This window comes from Gasterosteus aculeatus, chromosome 4 (genome assembly GCF_964276395.1).
Source record: "Gasterosteus aculeatus chromosome 4, fGasAcu3.hap1.1, whole genome shotgun sequence".
Taxonomy (NCBI): Eukaryota; Metazoa; Chordata; class Actinopteri; order Perciformes; family Gasterosteidae; genus Gasterosteus; species Gasterosteus aculeatus.
The window spans coordinates 11949048-11966432 of record NC_135691.1 but is presented as its reverse complement, the minus strand read 5'-3'; the positions used below and the strand labels follow the sequence as shown (position 1 = coordinate 11966432).

The 17385-nt window shown below is 43.3% G+C and overlaps 4 protein-coding genes across 6 annotated transcripts; 2 read left to right on the top strand and 2 right to left on the bottom strand.

Moving 5' to 3' along the window:
- Nucleotides 1-10: 10 nt before the first annotated feature.
- On the bottom strand, nucleotides 11-6732 carry sfxn1 (sideroflexin 1). 2 transcript variants are annotated; one of them, XM_040174295.2, is made up of 11 exons: nucleotides 6576-6732; nucleotides 4755-4924; nucleotides 4502-4672; nucleotides 4159-4257; nucleotides 3981-4056; nucleotides 3613-3698; nucleotides 3338-3465; nucleotides 3191-3240; nucleotides 2894-2943; nucleotides 2475-2522; nucleotides 11-2284 (listed from the first exon to the last, which is right to left on the bottom strand). In XM_040174295.2, exons 2-11 carry the CDS (start codon nucleotides 4916-4918, stop codon nucleotides 2188-2190), a joined length of 969 nt encoding a protein of 322 aa, XP_040030229.2. In that variant the 5' UTR covers nucleotides 4919-4924; nucleotides 6576-6732; the 3' UTR covers nucleotides 11-2187. The 2 variants fall into 2 exon arrangements, with proteins under 2 accessions (XP_040030229.2, XP_077958372.1); XM_078102246.1 differs by having other exon boundaries at nucleotides 6016-6614.
- Nucleotides 6733-7313: 581 nt separating this feature from the next.
- On the bottom strand, nucleotides 7314-10681 carry LOC120817773 (serine/threonine-protein phosphatase 2A catalytic subunit alpha isoform). Its single transcript, XM_040174296.2, has 7 exons — nucleotides 10081-10681; nucleotides 9422-9631; nucleotides 9086-9259; nucleotides 8911-9000; nucleotides 8390-8551; nucleotides 8164-8282; nucleotides 7314-8068 (listed from the first exon to the last, which is right to left on the bottom strand). Exons 1-7 carry the CDS (start codon nucleotides 10180-10182, stop codon nucleotides 7996-7998), a joined length of 930 nt encoding a protein of 309 aa, XP_040030230.1. The 5' UTR covers nucleotides 10183-10681; the 3' UTR covers nucleotides 7314-7995.
- A 1061-nt stretch (nucleotides 10682-11742) lies between these two features.
- atp5po (ATP synthase peripheral stalk subunit OSCP) lies at nucleotides 11743-14764 on the top strand. The gene is made up of 7 exons (XM_040174299.2): nucleotides 11743-11937; nucleotides 12220-12264; nucleotides 12353-12463; nucleotides 12700-12829; nucleotides 13959-14071; nucleotides 14255-14341; nucleotides 14500-14764. The coding sequence occupies exons 1-7, from the start codon at nucleotides 11911-11913 to the stop codon at nucleotides 14608-14610; spliced, it is 624 nt and encodes a 207-aa protein (XP_040030233.1). The 5' UTR covers nucleotides 11743-11910; the 3' UTR covers nucleotides 14611-14764.
- Nucleotides 14765-15039: 275 nt separating this feature from the next.
- Nucleotides 15040-17023, top strand: LOC120817775 (uncharacterized). 2 transcript variants are annotated; one of them, XM_040174298.2, is made up of 3 exons: nucleotides 15157-15295; nucleotides 15438-15477; nucleotides 15567-17023. In XM_040174298.2, the coding sequence occupies exon 3, from the start codon at nucleotides 15570-15572 to the stop codon at nucleotides 16269-16271; it is 702 nt and encodes a 233-aa protein (XP_040030232.2). In that variant the 5' UTR covers nucleotides 15157-15295; nucleotides 15438-15477; nucleotides 15567-15569; the 3' UTR covers nucleotides 16272-17023. The 2 variants fall into 2 exon arrangements, with proteins under 2 accessions (XP_040030231.2, XP_040030232.2); XM_040174297.2 differs by lacking the exon at nucleotides 15438-15477 and having other exon boundaries at nucleotides 15040-15295.
- Nucleotides 17024-17385: the final 362 nt, after the last annotated feature.

Genomic DNA, 17385 nt, shown 5'->3' with positions numbered 1-17385 from the left:
AAACACCAAATACAGATGTCATGAACTTTATTTCTTCCAGTTAGTCTAAACATCAAGTCACCCCAGCTAACTGCAAGACAAATACCACGTTTTTGTTAGATATATTTTCTCAATATTCATTGCTATGAAGGCAAACTAAATGACTTCTTCCTCTCGAGTCGATTTGTATCGCTTTGGCTGTGGAGACTTTTCATCTCATTTGGTACATGGAAGCTTGTTAGTTTAGTTAATTAGATGCGGTTGGAGGTTAACGGATACTTGGAAATATTATCTATCAAAGGGGAAGTTTGATATTTATCATCTTTTCTCGGCTGTACAGAAGAGTATTGCGATCAGGAAACTGAAAATGTTCAAGTTTTTAAAATGTGCAGCATTTGAAATGTATTGAAATTGTTGAACTTTTCCGGACTAACACAGCGAAGCAGCTGACATTGGAGAATGTTACATTCAGTCACCTTTAACACTAAATAACAAACTTCACTTGGAACATCTCCACCTCCAACACGTCTCTGGACACAATGACAACCTAAAATAAAGTTACCTTCACAGCAATATATGCAAGTAGATTTCAGTATATTAAACATTAAACACATTACACATTGTGATGAGTGATTGAAATGCAATGAAACCAAATCATTTTTACAAGAGTTTGCTGTGCTTAGAAATACAAAAATCATTCTTTAGGTTTTCAAAATTAGATTTGCTGAATACCGCTTGTTGGTTTTGTGTCTTTTTCACTCGAGTCCCTGATTTCGATGTTGAATCTTAAATCTCGCGTTAATGTGGCACACTAATCAATTCAGGTCGGCAGAGCACAGGCATCTTTAACGGGGTCCATTGACGTCTGGTTACTGGCAACCACACAGCTGCAGGACAGGAATTACCACACCGACTGTGTGCTGTATGTCTGTGGTATCGTGTGCCTCTGTATAGTTACCGGTGCATTGTTAATAATCCCCCGATTTTAACTGGGATCTCACCAGACTGAGGTCAAAGGTTAATGAGTCCACGGAGCAGGTCGAGTTCATGATGGGAAGTCACATTTAAAGCACGTATTGTTTAGATTGATCATCCATGCCGCGAAAAACACTTGATCTGGCTTTTGGCCTTTTTCCCCCTAAATTTGACGCATGTTAACACAATCCAAAGGTTTGGATAAACTGCCACCTAAATCTAACGCACTTTGTGCAGTAAACCTCCCAGGATGCCACATTAAGGTACAAAGATCCACACAAGTCTGTTAAAGGCATGAACGCTTTTGGGGGTATTAAATACTATGATTGCCAAATCCTACATTAGCTGTGGGATATCATGGATTAGGTAAATGCGAACAAGTGCGTCTAACATTACTTACATTTCGTCACCACCGCTCAGCTCTCTTGAAGCAACTAAATATACAGAAACATCTTATCCGAGGAGATTCAATCATGAGGGATTTGTTCATGCATATTTGGCAAGCAGAATAAATAGTTGGATAAACACAGATTAAGACAAAATAGCACCATGTTGGCCCATCAATGGTTGCCGACCATCATAGCATGTCACATTTTATAGGGTGGATCCCTGGAGTTGTCTTGAGATTCAGGATTATATGTCAAGAGGCCTCGAGGCCCACTGGATGTCGCTCGTTTGGCAAAAGGAACTGAATACAAGTATGATTGAGTGAATGCCTTTGAAATGAGGAATGGTTAAGAGGTTGCAATCGTTGATGAGGTGTGAAAGAAATTTGGCAGAAGCACGAAATGCCGACGTTTGTATCACCAAGGTTAAAATGGGATTCTAATAGATTGCAATGCTGTTAAGAAAATAGCAGACTGCCAACCTCAGGTAGTAGAGTAGGAAATGGTTTGACAGCAACGGAAAAATTTGAACTGTACAGAAAAGAATGTCCACTTAAAACGATCTCGCGCTGCCCCCTATACAGCATCTGTTTTGATTAACGTCGTACCTTTTCATCCCAGCGGGAGGAAAAATCTTCTCTAGCAGTTACAACAAAGTCAACAATCACATGGACAGGAGCAAACGTGTCGTTACAAAGAGAGGGAGTCCCCGGGTTGAACGCCTGAATGATGGAAACGAGGAGACGCAAACTTAACTTTGGCACACTGAATGAGGAGGGCTGGCAGAGAGGCGAGGACCGAGCCTGCAGCGGTGTTGTGGCAGTGTTTGGATGAGTGGGCTGCGCACTCATAGCCCTTTGTTGAAATAGACCCTCTCCACTCCCGGGTGGTTGGCCCGAATTTTCTCCTGCAGCTCCGGCTCCAGGCGGCTGACCGATATGGAGCTGGATCGTGGGGGGGGGGGGTGGGAGTAACGAAGGGGTTAATTGGTCAGTAGGCGTGTTATGCAACTTTTTCAAGGCAGAGAGGAATCACGCACACTCATGCATACATTCAACTAGAGACACGAGCATTGGCTCTGTGAACCGACGGGGTCACGGACCCCTCTGGGTCGAGTTTGAACTTTTCCCTCACCTCTTCTGAGGGAACAAGGCGCAGCACAGTGGAGTGGCAAACACCAGGCTGCAGACAGAAACACAGCTTTATGAAACGCACGGACACACGCTGCAGAGCAGGAAGATCTGAGCTCATTTGGCTGGCTAAAAAAAAGGACACCTGATGGAAAAGAGCGAAACATGTAATGACACTCCAACTTTTTTTTTTTAATTAAAACTTGAAAGGATGAAAGCACTTGCAAATGCCAGGGCTGTGGTTTGAGAAAAGGCTGATGACACTGATGACATCACTAAAACCATCTTATGTCGCCTTTCTCTTGAAATAGTGACATAAACCTGGGGGCTACTAAAATGTCACATCGTCATAAGCAAACGAGAGGAGCCGTGAATGGAATTTGACGCGGCGGCTTATCAGGTTGACCATCTCTGACGACTCACCAGAATCCCACCAGGGTGACTTGAATAGGTGCACTCATCCATGGGAACTTCTGAAAAGACCACGCAGAAAAACAAAAGACAATGAGCGGCACAAAAAGCAGTGGCGAATTCCTGCACCACAGTGTCCTCGTGTCCTCGGTGCTTTTCATGCCTCTGATGTGCGACGGCAATGTGGAAAACGGAGCGGCAGGCGCGGCGAGCGACGTGGCGTTCCCAACCGTTTAATTCGTTTAACACAATAACGACGAAGCTGACGTCGGAGGTTGGAGCCGTGTAACAAAGCAGAAGCAGGCCTACCTTCAGGAAGGCCTTCTTTTCCAAGTGGTTCATTAAAAACGGGGGGATGGCTGAGAAAAATACAAAACCAGAGATATCAATGCACAAAGCGTATTCAAGTTGACAGACCTCAGGTGTCTTATTTGAGCGATATAAACGTATTCGTACCCATTCCTGGAGAAGCCATGAGGATTCTGGAGACCACAACCTGAGAGATGGCCTGCTGAGCGGCGTTCGTCGACTCACCCAACCGGTTGTCGTTCTCGTCGGTTATGGGAATGCCGTGTTGAAGTTCTCTGAAAACAAGCAGAGCCTTTAAAACAGAGCCTTTAATTCAACCTACAACCTGGAATGGTCTTAAAGTTCCCTGTTGTTGTTTTTCTCATTGTTAACATGCTTCAAAAGCCACGGGGGTGTTGCTGGGTGTTGCGTGTCCTCTTTACCTTTGTCTCATCAGAGGGATGTTGATACAGTTAGCGGCAGCGACGGCAGCAAATGGAACGAACCGTCCAATCAGAGGTGAGATGTGCTACAACAGGAGACAGAGGAGGCATTAAAAACAAAACAGGAGGACATTAGATCATTTGGATCATTTGTACTCTGGTAGCACGGCCGATTTAACCTCTCAGACCGGCAGACCTTACTGCAGCTTCTGCTCTGGATGTACTTTTCTCCAGCACAAAGTCACTTTTGAAAAGCTGCTGAGAAAACATTCTGATAGCAGGACCCTGTAAGTAATACAGCTGTTCTATGACAAAGAGGCGGTTTGTGGCTTTGTGTAATGTATAATGGGTGTTACGTGAACGGGTACCTTTGTTAGTGCATTTAGTCCCAGAGCGGTGGCCACGGCCCCCGTGGTCGCAGACACGTAAGCCGTGCCGAGCTGACTGCAAACACAAGAGTCGCATCACACGAAAGCTATCCACAACCCCCCCGACGATTGAATTAAAGGGTTGATACGAGTCAGCGGCGAAGCACATGCGTCCTACCTGACTGTGATTGGAGCGTCGCCGCTCCTGTTGGTGTAGTTGACGATGGCGTTAAAAGACTGATTGATCCACTGCCAGAGCAACACCGCCGGAGTTGTCCTGCGAGATTAAAAACAAAACCGTAGAATCAAAAGGAAGTCGCACGTAAAAATGCAGGCGCAAGTAATTAGGTTGAGGAACAAGGTGATTTGTCGTAGTAGGAAATACATTACTAACATGCTCAGTGAATGATGAGCAACGATTAACGATGTGCTCTGTGGTCATAGTGTCGGTCATTTAGTTAAATCTAAACGCCTGGCTTTAACGGTCCAAAGCCAGACGTTAAAATCCTAAAAGTTCTCACTTGTAAAAGGTCATCATGCATCCAGTGATCGTCATGTTCATCGGAACCTGCGCTGACATGCGGCCGATCAGGATCATCTTCTCTCCAGTATCGGGATGGAAAGCCGAATCAAAGACGTATTTCGCTTTCCACAGTTCATCTTCCGTCAGTCCCGGGGAGACGATACCTTTCCTAGGAGGCGGCATACAACATTTAGTACATAAGTCCCACCCCGGTGCTCCTGCTACGCCCGTACGGCTGCAGCCTGGTTTACCTGTAGTCAGTGACGACTTTGTGTGCGTGTGCTAGTTGTTCGTTGGTGAGGAGAATGTTTCTGGGGTCGGTGACGGTGAAGAAATGTTTGGCCCGACCTACAAACGTCCCTTGGTCCCACCGGGGCTCCTTGATGTTTATGGAAGTGGAGATCTCTGCTGCCATTTTTATCTACGGAAAGATACATGTTTCAATGCCAATTGCCCGCATGGAATAAATGGATCAACGTTCTCGGTCCAAACACAAATACAAAACACAAATGTCTGAGGATTCACTAGAGCTACAATTGTCATGGATTACCGCCGGAGAACTCCGTTTTTTTGCAGGGGGAAATGCACATAGTTGGCTAAATGACCCCTGACACAAATGACAAGCGCTGACTGATATCGTTCCAGGATTTTGGGGCCCCACTCAAGGACTCACTCAGTCCCTCACTTCTTGTTTTTCCTTTGCAGACACAAGGCAGCAGCAAATAATGCTCCTCTTTGGATTGTCATGCTGCTCATTCAGCATAATGTTGCCATGGCGATGCCTGACCCTGGCAGCGTTAAATTGCCACGTCCTCTTATGGGTTCACACCAACCCCCCCAAACTCAGGCTGGAAAGCAGCTCTTGGACGGAGCCGAAGCTTTCTGTGTGTGTATTGTGAACTGCTGTGATTGGCTGCACACCGGGGTGTTATTGTATTATTTTTATCAATACAGATTGCATGAGGGCGAAGGGCCGTATGTTATGCAATTACTGTTATTGTTATCTCAACACCACTAGTGGGTGCGTTTCATGCACGTTTCTCATAACCCCAAACCAGATAAAACTGGCCTGCATTGTCAGAGACATCAGATACGTCGCTGGGCATAAAGCGTGCTCATTGTACCCCCTGTGCGCGTGTGCGTGTGCGCGTGCGTGTCCAGATAACCCAGTCTGAGGCTGTTTTTTAACCCTTTTTTTTTTTTACATTCTCCAGCTGAACTGCTGGGAGATCAGAGCCACACGGAAGTGAAGTCCCTGCAAGAACGTGCTGCAGCGTGATGAAACTCCACCAGAAATTGCACCAAAGATGGCTGCTGGATTGGTAATAAAACGGAGAACTCTGGTTTGCCGGCGGGTCGGTGGAGTGAAAGAGGCGGGATGTCTCTTTAAAATTGAATTATACTCCATGAGATCCTCACGAGGTGACAAGAAAACACCAGATCGTCCAACAAAAAGACCAAATCACAGTATTGAGTTCTTTGCAGAGCGGACCAAATATAGCATCACCGTACTTATGATTCATTTATGAAGGCGATATTATAGGAGTGAACTTTGGACTCGACCCGTTAGGTGCCTTTGCCCTCGCGCTCCGCCGTGCGTGGCTGCACATTAACCTGCCATTCATAACAACGTATCACAATGCGAGGTGTCCTCCAGAATCACAGCATCCGATGGCAGGTAGATGTTACTGTTCACACGAACACGCTCCGTGACTGGATACGGTTAATTGTTCAACCCGACTCAGACCAGTCAAATCCGGACTGTAACTGGGGGTGTTTTCCGCGTCTGAACAAAGCGATCGAGACATTGCGAGAAAGAAAAATAAAAAAAATACATAAAATTCATAAAACGACAATAAATGGATCATCCTTCCAAAACGACTAATTAGCATCGGCATCCGTCCGGCGGGATTCAACTGTCCAGCTGTGTTGCCTCCCAGATTCAACTAGTATCAGCCTGCCACATCCGCACATCCCCCCCAACTCCCCTCAGGGGCCCCCAACGCACAACGTCCACGCCGGGCGGCGTCGCGATGGAGCCTTTGGAAGAAGACACCGGGCAGGGTACTCACTGCTCTGAGGGCTCCGGCGGTCCGCAGAAGGTGTCCCCGAAAGACTGCAGCCAGCTAATTTTAACGCGCAGCAGCGTCCGCTCAGCCACGGAGCGCATAGAGGAACTTCCGCCCACGGCCAGCACTGCACTGACAAAATAAAAGCCACAAAACACCCCTGGGAAAATGTATTGGGGGTGTGACAGTAAATGACAACGAGGAAAAAGTGCACGTAGTTTTTTTCTATTTTTCTATAAAATATTACAATATTTGGTCAACACAAGGTAGCAAAACACGTTTCATTCCGCGTTTTCCTTCATATTAGGCTTTTATTTTTAGTAGCGAGCTGAGCATCACATCCGTTAAAGAGGGGACATTTCGTGAACTTGACTCCCAGGCGGTAAATCATTAATAACTGGTAAAACTTTGGATTTTCAAGCGCTATACTCCACAACAGCCTGACCTGCATGGCCGACACTAACATCTGGCAAAAAAATATATATGCAAACCAGAGAAATCATTATTTGTTTCTTATGAAAAAAATGTCATACATAAAGCAGCATTAAAATCTAAATGATTCCTCTTTGGCATGGCAGCAGCCTCGCCCCTTTAAATAAATAAATACGCAATAATTACCCAATATCTCGTACCCATTCACAGTCACCTGGTAATGACTATGATCGGTTTATGGTCCGCAGCTCCCGGGTGTCAGTTTCTATCTAGCGGTGACTGGTGAGAAGGGACGATGCCACAAACTGCTTAAATGAAGTACATGACGAAGCAACTTCCGTTTTTATTTGTATTGTGGTGGCTGCAAAACATAAACGTATATATTTTTTCTACAACTGATTTAATTGGTACCATTATTGCCTATTTAAATGATTAGATCAACTCCCGTGAGAGACAGCAGGGCAGAGAGAGGGCTACTTACACTAACAGGGTATAAAAAAGAACCAAGTCTGTCAGTGCCATGTGATAAAAATCAAATACAAAAGTGCAAAGAGAACATACTCATTTCCGACGTCTAAAGCCTAATTTCACTTCACAAAATAAACTGTTGCGCTTCACTTACAAGAAGAAAGAGTTGACATTATATTTACTGCAAGCTTTGATTTGAGGCCATGCCGAGTGTAAGATGCAGCTTACATACTGGATATGGAAACACTTTGCTTATTATCGACACAAACATTACTTACATTTACGTATTATCCTCTGCATCAGTTTATTCATACCTCCTGACAAACCAGCAGGTATTGTGATTGTGTTGTTCATAGTAGCAATCATTTATAGCAATAAAAACATCATGCACAGAGAGGAAAAAGTTGAAAGGATCGTGGTCTTTATCTAGATGTGATACTTTCTATTATGGCACACATTTATTTTGGTCCATGAGAATGCTCCTTCTCTCTGTGTAGCCTCCTGCCATCCTTCCCACTGATTTTTACAGGAAATAATCTGGCGTACGCCGCGTCACATGGGGTTCCCCTCTGCGTGGCGCAGGATCAAATTGTAGGCTGGAGCAAAGAAAAGGCAAGATTTGCGGTCAATACAAATTCCTTTCACAAAACAGTGCCAAACGTCCAAACAAAAAACCACAAAAGGCACTTACAAGGAGTATTTCAATGTGTCGTCAAGTTCCATGATGGCTGCCTGGTTCCCGCAGCGATAACAATAGTTCGGTGCACTGAAGATCGTCACCACATTGCGGTCGTGACACCAATTGTAACCCTAGATCAAAAGATGACGTGAATATTATTTACTTTAAATAAAACCTGCATCCGCAGCGCCTCTAATTTAAAAAACGAATGACTTGCAGATGCACACAGTCGAAGTACCTCCATCACCAGCTGGTGGGCTCTCGAGACCAACGTTAGGCCATTTGCATGGTTGAAGGTCTCGGAAATGTCCTGCCCAAAAGTGTAACCGGCGCCGCGAGGTGAGATGCCCCAGCCGCCACGGTCATCTGGGTCGGACCATAACAAGTCACACATTGGACCCTGTACAGTGGAGAAAACATCATCGTTCTTTAGTCCCTTGCACTTAAAAACACATCTATCCAGAGGTTTAAGGATAATGTCCAACTATAGACTTTTATTAAGGCCCCGCCTATTATCCATCAATTTACTGATTATGTGTCAGTGTCAGAACATGGTGACCAAGAATTGTTGCCAATTCGAGGATGAATGAATGTCCTATATTTAACTGTTTCACCTATCTTACTTATATTATATGCGATGAATTTGCAATATATATGATGCAAAAAAAAAACAGACTCCTTAAAATAAATGTTGTAACATCTTGTTATAACCGTAAATGGCAGAATAATACATAATCTGGATGATCTTCCTAAATTTACCTCATGAGGAACCTCCTGCAAGCGATCCAGCGCCCTGATGTGTTCCAGTGTGTCTATTGAAGGGGACAATCCTCCATGGAGGCAGAATATCTTGTGCAAGAGACAGAAAGTAAATGAAGAGTCCCTGTATCTTTGCTGTTTGTCACATTGGTACATCTAGAATCCACAACCTTACCTGGTTATCGACCAGCGCAGTGAGCGGCAGATAGTCAAACAGATCTGTGAAGTACTTCCAAACATTGGCATTTCCATATTTCCTTAAGCACTCGTCATAGAAGCCATACACTTGTGTGATCTGTCTGCTCTCATGGTTCCCTCTGAGAATGGTGATTCGTTCACGGAACCTTACCTACAAAAAAAAAAAATATATATATATATATATATATATAGTATTTATAACAAAATGCAAGACGTTGCAATAAACGTTATCCTTGCCCCGATTCCAAATTCATATCCCAGTTGTAGCCCACATATAGTACAGCACCAGTGACAAGGAATTGATGTTTTTTACCTTAAGAGAAACCAGAAGAGAAACTGTCTCCACAGAATAGTAGCCTCTGTCAACATAGTCTCCCATGAAGAGATAGTTGGTGTCTGGAGACTTCCCCCCAATCTTAAACAGCTCCATCAGGTCATGAAACTGACCATGGACATCCCCGCAGACTGTCACCGGACATCTCACCTCCTGCACGTTGGATTCCTTTGTAAGGATCTCCTTTGCCTTAATGGAGGACCAAGACAACACAGATGATGCTGGTCCATAGATAACACTATGCTATGTAGGAGCACATACTGAGCACGTGCACTACACACAAACCTTATTAAATACTCTAGAGTCTATACCATTAAGTGTGCATCACATTTCCCATTTCAAACATGCAGAAGAGTATAGTTTGTTGTGGTAGTGCCGGTGCACCCTTAGTGAGGAACCAGGAGTGGGCGTTGCTACAGAAAAAAAAATATTTGCTCCTCCATCCTCCTCCATCTTCTGGGCGAGTTGCTGCCCTGAGCGGCGTCCTGCATCCGTACAGCTGCAGTCAAATGGTGCTCCAAAGCAAGGCCACATGCATTAGCTGATGTTAGCTGCGCCAATACACGTCTACGAGCCCGGGGGATGCAACGCCAAATAGCCGACTGCTGGCGTCAACAGCGCCCTGCGCAAAACCTTACCTTTTCACACAGGACTTTGACCTGGTTCTCACTCAGCTGTTTGCACTCGTTCAGTTGTTCAATCCATCCGTCCAACTCCTTGGTGAATGACTTGTCATCCATGGTGTGTGTGTGTGTGTGTGTGTGTGTGTGTGTGTGTGTGTGTGTGTGTGTGTGTGTGTGTGTGTGTGTGTGTGTGTGTGCGTGTGTGTGCACGTCAGCCAGCGAGCCGACCGGCTTGGAAAACGTTTCTTAGGAGGAGAGACTCAAACTCGCTGCTCCGCTCCGTTTTGGTGGCCCGGCTGCGCGCTCCGTCCTACCGAGCTCTCTGCTCCTTCGCAGCTTGCATGTGCGCGCGCGCGCGTGTGTGCGTGCGTGTTATGCGCGGAAAAAAACACGAATGCGTCAACCGCTCTGCGTCCCTGCAGTTTGTAGGCGGGTGGCTCGTTCACATGATACACACATGACTTATCCGTGTTAAACGTCCAAGGTCATACGAATATATATACATATATATATTAGTTAACAGAATATAAACCTGTCTGAGAGACACAAGACACCCGAATCAGGTCCACAGCGAGGCTGAGCAACAGATCCTCTTTATTACGTCACCGCATGCCTCCGGACACTTAAAGGGTTTGCATTGTCATTTTATTTTTATTTTATATACTATCTGTCTGTGCGTTTGTTTATGGATATCGTTTATTTAAAAAGTGAAGCTGGTTTTGAAGTTGTGCCCCCTGTTGGACGAAGACGGGAACAGTAACCACCAACGGTGAAGTACCGTGACGTCACTCGCAGGTTAGTTAGTTAGCGTTAGCTTAGCTGGCCAGTATTTAAATCCTAAATAGTTAACTAATTTCTAAGGTGGATAATAGGCACCATATAATAGAGGCTTAACCCGTGGGAACACTATCTTTAGTAAATGTGCCATTTTAAGTCTGGTTGTTTTAAGCCAGTTAGCTCAGTTGTGACATCATAGCTAACGTTACTTAAAATGAGATCAAAGGTTATTTAAATATTGCTTAATGGTCTTACATGAATATAACTTATAGAAACTAATGGCTCAGCACAGTTTGAATTAAGTATGTAATTAATGTTAAGATATTTTATTTAAGTTTAAGATGCAATGTTGTGCCAAAATATGTGTTCCTGGATACACGTTGCATACTTTGAAACAGAAGCCGCAGGATATACTCAAAGTACAAAGAAAGGTTCAAACTTATAAATTAAGGTCAATCATTTTGTCAGAAAAGGTTTTCACTCTCTAAAATGGTACACGGAGAAATTAGTCTACAAGGAATATAATATATTTTCAAAATCTCAATGGCCATTATTTAAGGTTGGAGATACCTAATGAACTAAAACTTATGCACATGCCTTTAATAGACCTGAAAGGTCAGACCTCTGCCAACCAAGGACAATATGCTCCAAAATGTAACAGGTTCCTTCTTGGCCCCTGCCATAACCAACAAAGCAAGTTTCACAAAAAACGTGCCTGTAATTTGTCCATGAACCTGCCAATAAACGGACCAACAATGCACCAAACTGAACTAAAAATAGAACTTGTCCAAAGGCCTGAATAAACAATATGGTATTACAATACTAACGTTAAATTTTGATTTGAAATGACACATACATTTGCTATACCTTTCCCATTCGACACAACGAGGATAGTCATATATTTTTTATTTAAAAAACAAATGTGGTTGTCCCTTTAGATGTCAATTTCCGCAGCTGTCAGGTCGATCCGCAGTAAAAAACTACATTAACCACAAGCGCCGTCAGACGCCGCCCTCTGAACTGCACATGCGCAGTCGGTTGTTCTTCTCGGCACAGCTGTAGGAGAAAATGGCAGCACTCATGCTAGGACAGCAGGTAAGACATTCAACCCTTTTTGTTATTTTAATCATTTTATGGTGGCTATGACCTAAATATTTATGCCTAAACGATTATCGTATTATGTTGCATTCCTTCTGCTGAGAAGGAGCTAACGCTAAATGTCGAATAAGTCCTCACGAGCCTTTGCACTTGAATGACTGCTAACGTGTTAGCCTCCAGCTAGCTGTCTTTAACGTAAACGGTACAAAACGTGTCCTACACAAATCCGTTCAAGTTCTGATTTCTCGGTGTTAAAACCATGTATTTGTTCTATTCTAGGCTCGTCAGTTCAGCACATCTGTGATCAGACAAAAACTGGTTAAGGTAAATGACGCCAGACCACAGGAAGCATAACTGCTCATTTATTAGGAACGGTGTCTAGTGGTTAATCAGTGTGTTTATGTCCTTGCAGTCCCCCATCCAGGTCTATGGAGTGGAGGGCCGCTACGCCACGGCTCTGTTCTCAGCTGCCAGTAAGCAGAACCAACTGGACCAAGTGGAAAAGGAGATGGGAAAAGTGTCTGTAAGTCAAAATTAACACCTTCAATTGTAACGTTAGTTGAATGGATGTTGAAAGTATTTTCATGCAACGTTTCTTCCCACGGTGATGATGACGACATGTCGTTTACATTGTGAGAGGAATATGCTGTACACCAGAAATACAGCATTGGGATAATGTTGTGATTTTATTAATTTTCCATTCCAACTGAGCACCTTTTAGTTAAATTCCCTATTGCTGTTTGCCATCTTGTTTTTCAGGCCCTGATCAAGGACCCCAAAGTTTCCAGTATTGTAATGAATCCTCATGTTAAGCGCAGCATCAAGCAGAAGACTTTCCATGATGCTCTTGCAAAGGCCAAGGTTTCAAACGTCACCGTCAACCTCATCAGTGAGTGAACAGTGATCGTGTCGTTTAGCGTTATCCTAATCATAGTTAAGTAGACCGTAAGTAAGCTCTTTGAATGCATGTTGTATGGGGTTGTGTATATATCATAGTGAAAACAAATCATATTTAAGGCTATTGGTTAAGGTCAGTGGATGTTCCATGCATAAAGAGTCCATTAGCACTCGTCAGATGGAATAAACAAACGTAATTGTTGTTCTACAAAGAAGCCAACGTAATAAACATCTGTTTTTTTGTTTTAATAAGTGCGCTAATAGGATGCAAATAACATACTGTTTTGTTCTCAGAAGTCACATTCTGAAAGGTCACAAGTACCCTTAAATATGTAATGGTGTTTTTTTTTTTTAATACCTTGAACACAAACTCCTCTCTGTTGGGGTTTCTGAAGTTGGAAGCAAATGGTAAAGAACCAACTCTAATGTAAATCAACTGCAGACTTTCACCTCTATAGAGGTCACTGACCTTGTGACTGTTCTACAGCCGGGGTCTTCCTCTGATCTGTTGAAGTATGTTTCTGTTTTTTTGGAGGGGGGGCAGGGGGATTTTTCTAGGAACATTTTTCAGCACAAATGTGAATGATTACTAATCAAGTGGGAAAACTGGCTGGATAAAATCTGGAAAATACCCAAAAAATGTTTTTCAATAGGCCAGTTTTAAGCTTCGCAATATATTCTCCGCAGCAGCAGCACTCCACAACATACTGTTCAGTCTGCATAGCAGTGCTGTTTTTTATTTTTTTTATGGTGTAGGTAACTTTATGAAGACGCAGGTATTTTTCTCATTTATACCGCTTTGGAAATTGTCCAATACACAAACAATCAAAATACTGACTGACTGTACAAACTGGATCGATTCGCTTTGACCTTCTCATCTTTTCCGCAGTTTGGTTGTATTTTGTGTATTTCTGCTCTGGTATTAGTAGTTGGCTTTAAGAATAAAAATAGTCAATGACTAAAATTAGATTGTGTGGACCCAGTGGTAGAGGTTGAATGCATATCCCTTAGTCCTTTGGAGCAGGTGGCTTTACACTACACATTGCACCTTGGGGCACTCAGTTTGCAGGGAATCAAAGTATTCAATCCTACTCGAACGCATTCTCCTCTTCGGTTTGCAGATGTTTTGGCTGACAACGGTCGTCTTCCTATAACTGCGGATGTTATCGCCGCCTTTGGCAAGATGATGAGCGCACACCGCGGAGAGGTTATCTGCACCGTCACCACGGCTCAGGTATGAAAAGGATGAACCTGCATTTATGTTCCACCACAGAATAACTCGATCTGGTACACTAGAAAACATGTCACCTCATATAAAACGGGTCCATATGATTTAGCAATTAATCAAAAGTAATTGACTGCATTATTTATACTGTGAATGTTATACAATCAACCAATTAATATTTATCCATTTCAGCCGTTGGCTGATGCTGATCTTGCTGACCTGAAAGTCGCTCTGAAGGGATTTCTAAAGAAGAGTGAAACCATCAAGCTGGAAACAAAGGTACAGGCAATGAATGAAGCCAGAAACCTACAAATGGCCATTTTAACATTGGTGTGACTTTATTAATTAAATAACTTTTAGTTCTACATTATTATTATTTACCATTCTGCTGCTAATCTTTTAAAATAACTTGTAATTTCAACCCTTTCTCTTTACAGTTTGATCCTGCAATCCTGGGGGGCATGATTGTCAGTATTGGTGACAAGTATGTGGACATGTCTACTAAAACAAAGATTCAGAAGCTGACCAAGCTCATAAAGGCAGCTTAAGTCCTGTGGACTTTATTTCGCAAAAGATTGAAGGCGACCATTGGAAGATGCTGATTTAATGTATATTGCTGTTCTGGCATTGCAGTTGCTCCATAAATCTAGTGTCTGTACTTAAGTTGATATGGATGTTAATAAAAACGTGTAAAACATTGAATGTGTTGTCATTGTTGTTAATAATGTGTCCTATGCATAAGCTTATTTCTAATCAGTCACCACCCACATGACCATTACACGTGTTGGGGACGGTCATAGGAAATTGCTAATTAATATCAATTATGATATTTGAGGTGTTGTGTAAATGTATGATTTTAGTTCGTATTGCAAATAGTTTCACATCTTCGATGCGTCTTTGTTTGAGAAAAACCACGTTGGGTGACACTGATCCGCTTCAACGTTTCCTGGATGTCGTTTTGCGCATGCGCGGTTGCCGCATCCTGTTTCAATAAAAAAAAAAAAAAAGATCCAGTCGAAAATGGCTGCCTCTCTAAACCTCTGCCTAAGGATTAAATGAGCATGAACTGAATAAAATATGATTCCGACATCGCTGTCCAGCGTCAAGACAATGGCCATGGCCGCCAGGGTGTAGTTTGTGCGCCATCTTCACAAAGATGTGGCTGCCAGAGAAGAGAAACGTATGCGTTCCGAAATTAACCCTTTCCTTCTAACATCCACCAAGAGAAAAAAGGTATAAATTTTTCGGTCTTACTTTCTTCAAATAAGTATGCATCGGGTTGGGGTAAAGCGTTTTTTCTGTGTGCACGGCATCGTTTTCGTTGTTGCAAACTGCAGCCATAGTTTACTCCGCTTTGTCTTGCCATCTCTTACAGTTGTGTTGCATCGCTAAAAGGCCAGCTGGCTACATCAAAAGTAAAAAAAACAGACAATTGCTGTTTGTGTTGTTCTGGATAGGCGTGTTTTTTTTGCCTAATGTTTATATTTATCCGCCATCCCAACAGAAAATGATGCATCAAGTGACCAGCAGCAACAGTGACTATTGTATGAGTGGACTGGCCGAGGACTGCCATCCAGCCGGCCACTTTGATTTATGCACCACACAATCCAGCAAATTCTACCCTTCTCCCACCACCTCTGGTTTGCAGCTGTCCCTCGCCGGCTTAGCCCCTTTACCGCAGGGCATGCACAAAGCCATGGTGTGTCAAATCCAAGACACCCAGAACAACTTCCAGCCTCAGACGGTGAGAATCCGGGGCAGTGAGGCTGCAGGGGCCGAGGGCTCGAAGAAGAAGAAGGGCATAGTGAAGTCGGGGCGCCGAGGGAGGCCATCGGGGACCACAAAGTCAGCTGGTTATCGTACAAGTACTGGACGTCCACTTGGGACAACTAGAGCGGCTGGGTTTAAAACCAGCCCGGGGAGGCCTCTTGGTACCACCAAAGCAGCGGGATATAAGGTCAGTCCCGGGAGGCCCCCCGGCAGCATCAAGAGTCTAGCCCGGCTCAAGAAGATGGAGTTTGATTGTGACGGTGCCAAGAAACTGGACTTCAGCCAATGCGGTGTTCCCAAGAAACTGGACTTTAGCCAATGCAGTGTTCCCAAGAAACTGGACTTCACTAGCTGTGATGTTCCGTCTTTTCCATTCCCTATGATGGATAAAAGACCCCTTGGCGAATCCAGTGGCAAAGTGGATGAAACCAGCGAATAGATCTGCAGCTTACGCCCCCGGTGCTTGGAAAAACACTTGAGTGGATGCGCAAAATGTTTCTCACAAATCTTGGAGAAAATAACTATTTGATGTTCAGAAATGGCTCCGAATGAGTGTTTCTACCGTGTTTGACATTTTCTTCATCCTCTTATAATAAAAGACCATTAAAAGTGTAATTCCAGTTTGGCAGAAATGCATGCATATGAAATACTCAAGAAAAGCACTTCACTATGGCGTGACTCTTTTTTTCCCTCAAGCATTTTGTGCATTTTGTGTGTGACATATAATTATTCTCCGCCTGTTCATTTCTATGGCTGGTGTCCTTATTACATAATTAGAGATGTAAGTACAGCCAGTCAAATCAGCTTTTCCCCAACTCTAACTATGTGGATGTATAGATGTCCTTTCTGTGTTTTCAAGTTTAATATGTGTTTTATTTTGTAATACTATCATACCTAAAATAAGACTGCATTACATTTTTATTTTGCTTAAATAATTTCAGTCAAAAAAAAACTTTTGTACACAGTATTTCTAATTTTGGCACTATGTGAATATAGTTTTTACTATGTATTGTGACGGCCTTTTTTCGTCCCCAAACTCACTTGATAAGCGCTTCCAGACGTACCTGTATGTTGTTATTGCTGTTAACTAGGAAAGAAAATACTCTATAAAACATGTTCTTCTTTCTGATCTATGTAATAAATGGAAATGTGTGTGAAGCCAAAATAAAAGAAGTAGTCTTTTCCACGTAACTATTTCCTGTCAAATTCAAAGCATGTAATTCTCCCCTGTCGACACAAGAGGGCCAATGTCCTCGGACAATATATATTAACCTTTGTAATAATGCCTTTATTATCTATCGTTTAGTTAAATTACGACTCACTGACACCTATACTCTTACTTTTTGCCGGATTGGTTAAAAAAAGCCGTGTTTAAATGTAAACCCTGGACAGCAGATCTGTTGTTGTGGGTAAATGGGTCACAAGTCGCTTCTGCTGGATCACTCAGCCGAAATGTTGAGTAAGTGAACCACCCAAACATCTAAATAAACGATTCTTATAGGCCTTGGATCCTTTAAAAAAAAGTCACCACACGGGTAACGCGAAGCGTCTCT

What these genes read in the sequence shown, in the direction of transcription:
- sfxn1 (XM_040174295.2), bottom strand. Translation starts at nt 4,918, where the DNA reads ATGGCAGCAGAGATCTCCACTTCCATAAACATCAAGGAGCCCCGGTGG. An exon ending in CATGGCTTCTCCAGGAATGG is followed by an intron (nt 3,241 to 3,337) that starts GTACGAATACGT and finishes TATTTTTCTCAG; the next exon opens with CCATCCCCCCGTTTTTAATG. An exon ending in AAAAGAAGGCCTTCCTGAAG is followed by an intron (nt 2,944 to 3,190) that starts GTAGGCCTGCTT and finishes TGGTCTTTTCAG; the next exon opens with AAGTTCCCATGGATGAGTGC.
- LOC120817773 (XM_040174296.2), bottom strand. Translation starts at nt 10,182, where the DNA reads ATGGATGACAAGTCATTCACCAAGGAGTTGGACGGATGGATTGAACAA. An exon ending in TGCAGGAGGTTCCTCATGAG is followed by an intron (nt 8,552 to 8,910) that starts GTAAATTTAGGA and finishes TCCACTGTACAG; the next exon opens with GGTCCAATGTGTGACTTGTT. An exon ending in CCCACCAGCTGGTGATGGAG is followed by an intron (nt 8,283 to 8,389) that starts GTACTTCGACTG and finishes CTTTTGATCTAG; the next exon opens with GGTTACAATTGGTGTCACGA.
- atp5po (XM_040174299.2), top strand. Translation starts at nt 11,911, where the DNA reads ATGGCAGCACTCATGCTAGGACAGCAG. An exon ending in TCAGACAAAAACTGGTTAAG is followed by an intron (nt 12,265 to 12,352) that starts GTAAATGACGCC and finishes ATGTCCTTGCAG; the next exon opens with TCCCCCATCCAGGTCTATGG. An exon ending in AGGAGATGGGAAAAGTGTCT is followed by an intron (nt 12,464 to 12,699) that starts GTAAGTCAAAAT and finishes CTTGTTTTTCAG; the next exon opens with GCCCTGATCAAGGACCCCAA.
- LOC120817775 (XM_040174297.2), top strand. Translation starts at nt 15,245, where the DNA reads ATGCGTTCCGAAATTAACCCTTTCCTTCTAACATCCACCAAGAGAAAA. An exon ending in CATCCACCAAGAGAAAAAAG is followed by an intron (nt 15,296 to 15,566) that starts GTATAAATTTTT and finishes CCATCCCAACAG; the next exon opens with AAAATGATGCATCAAGTGAC.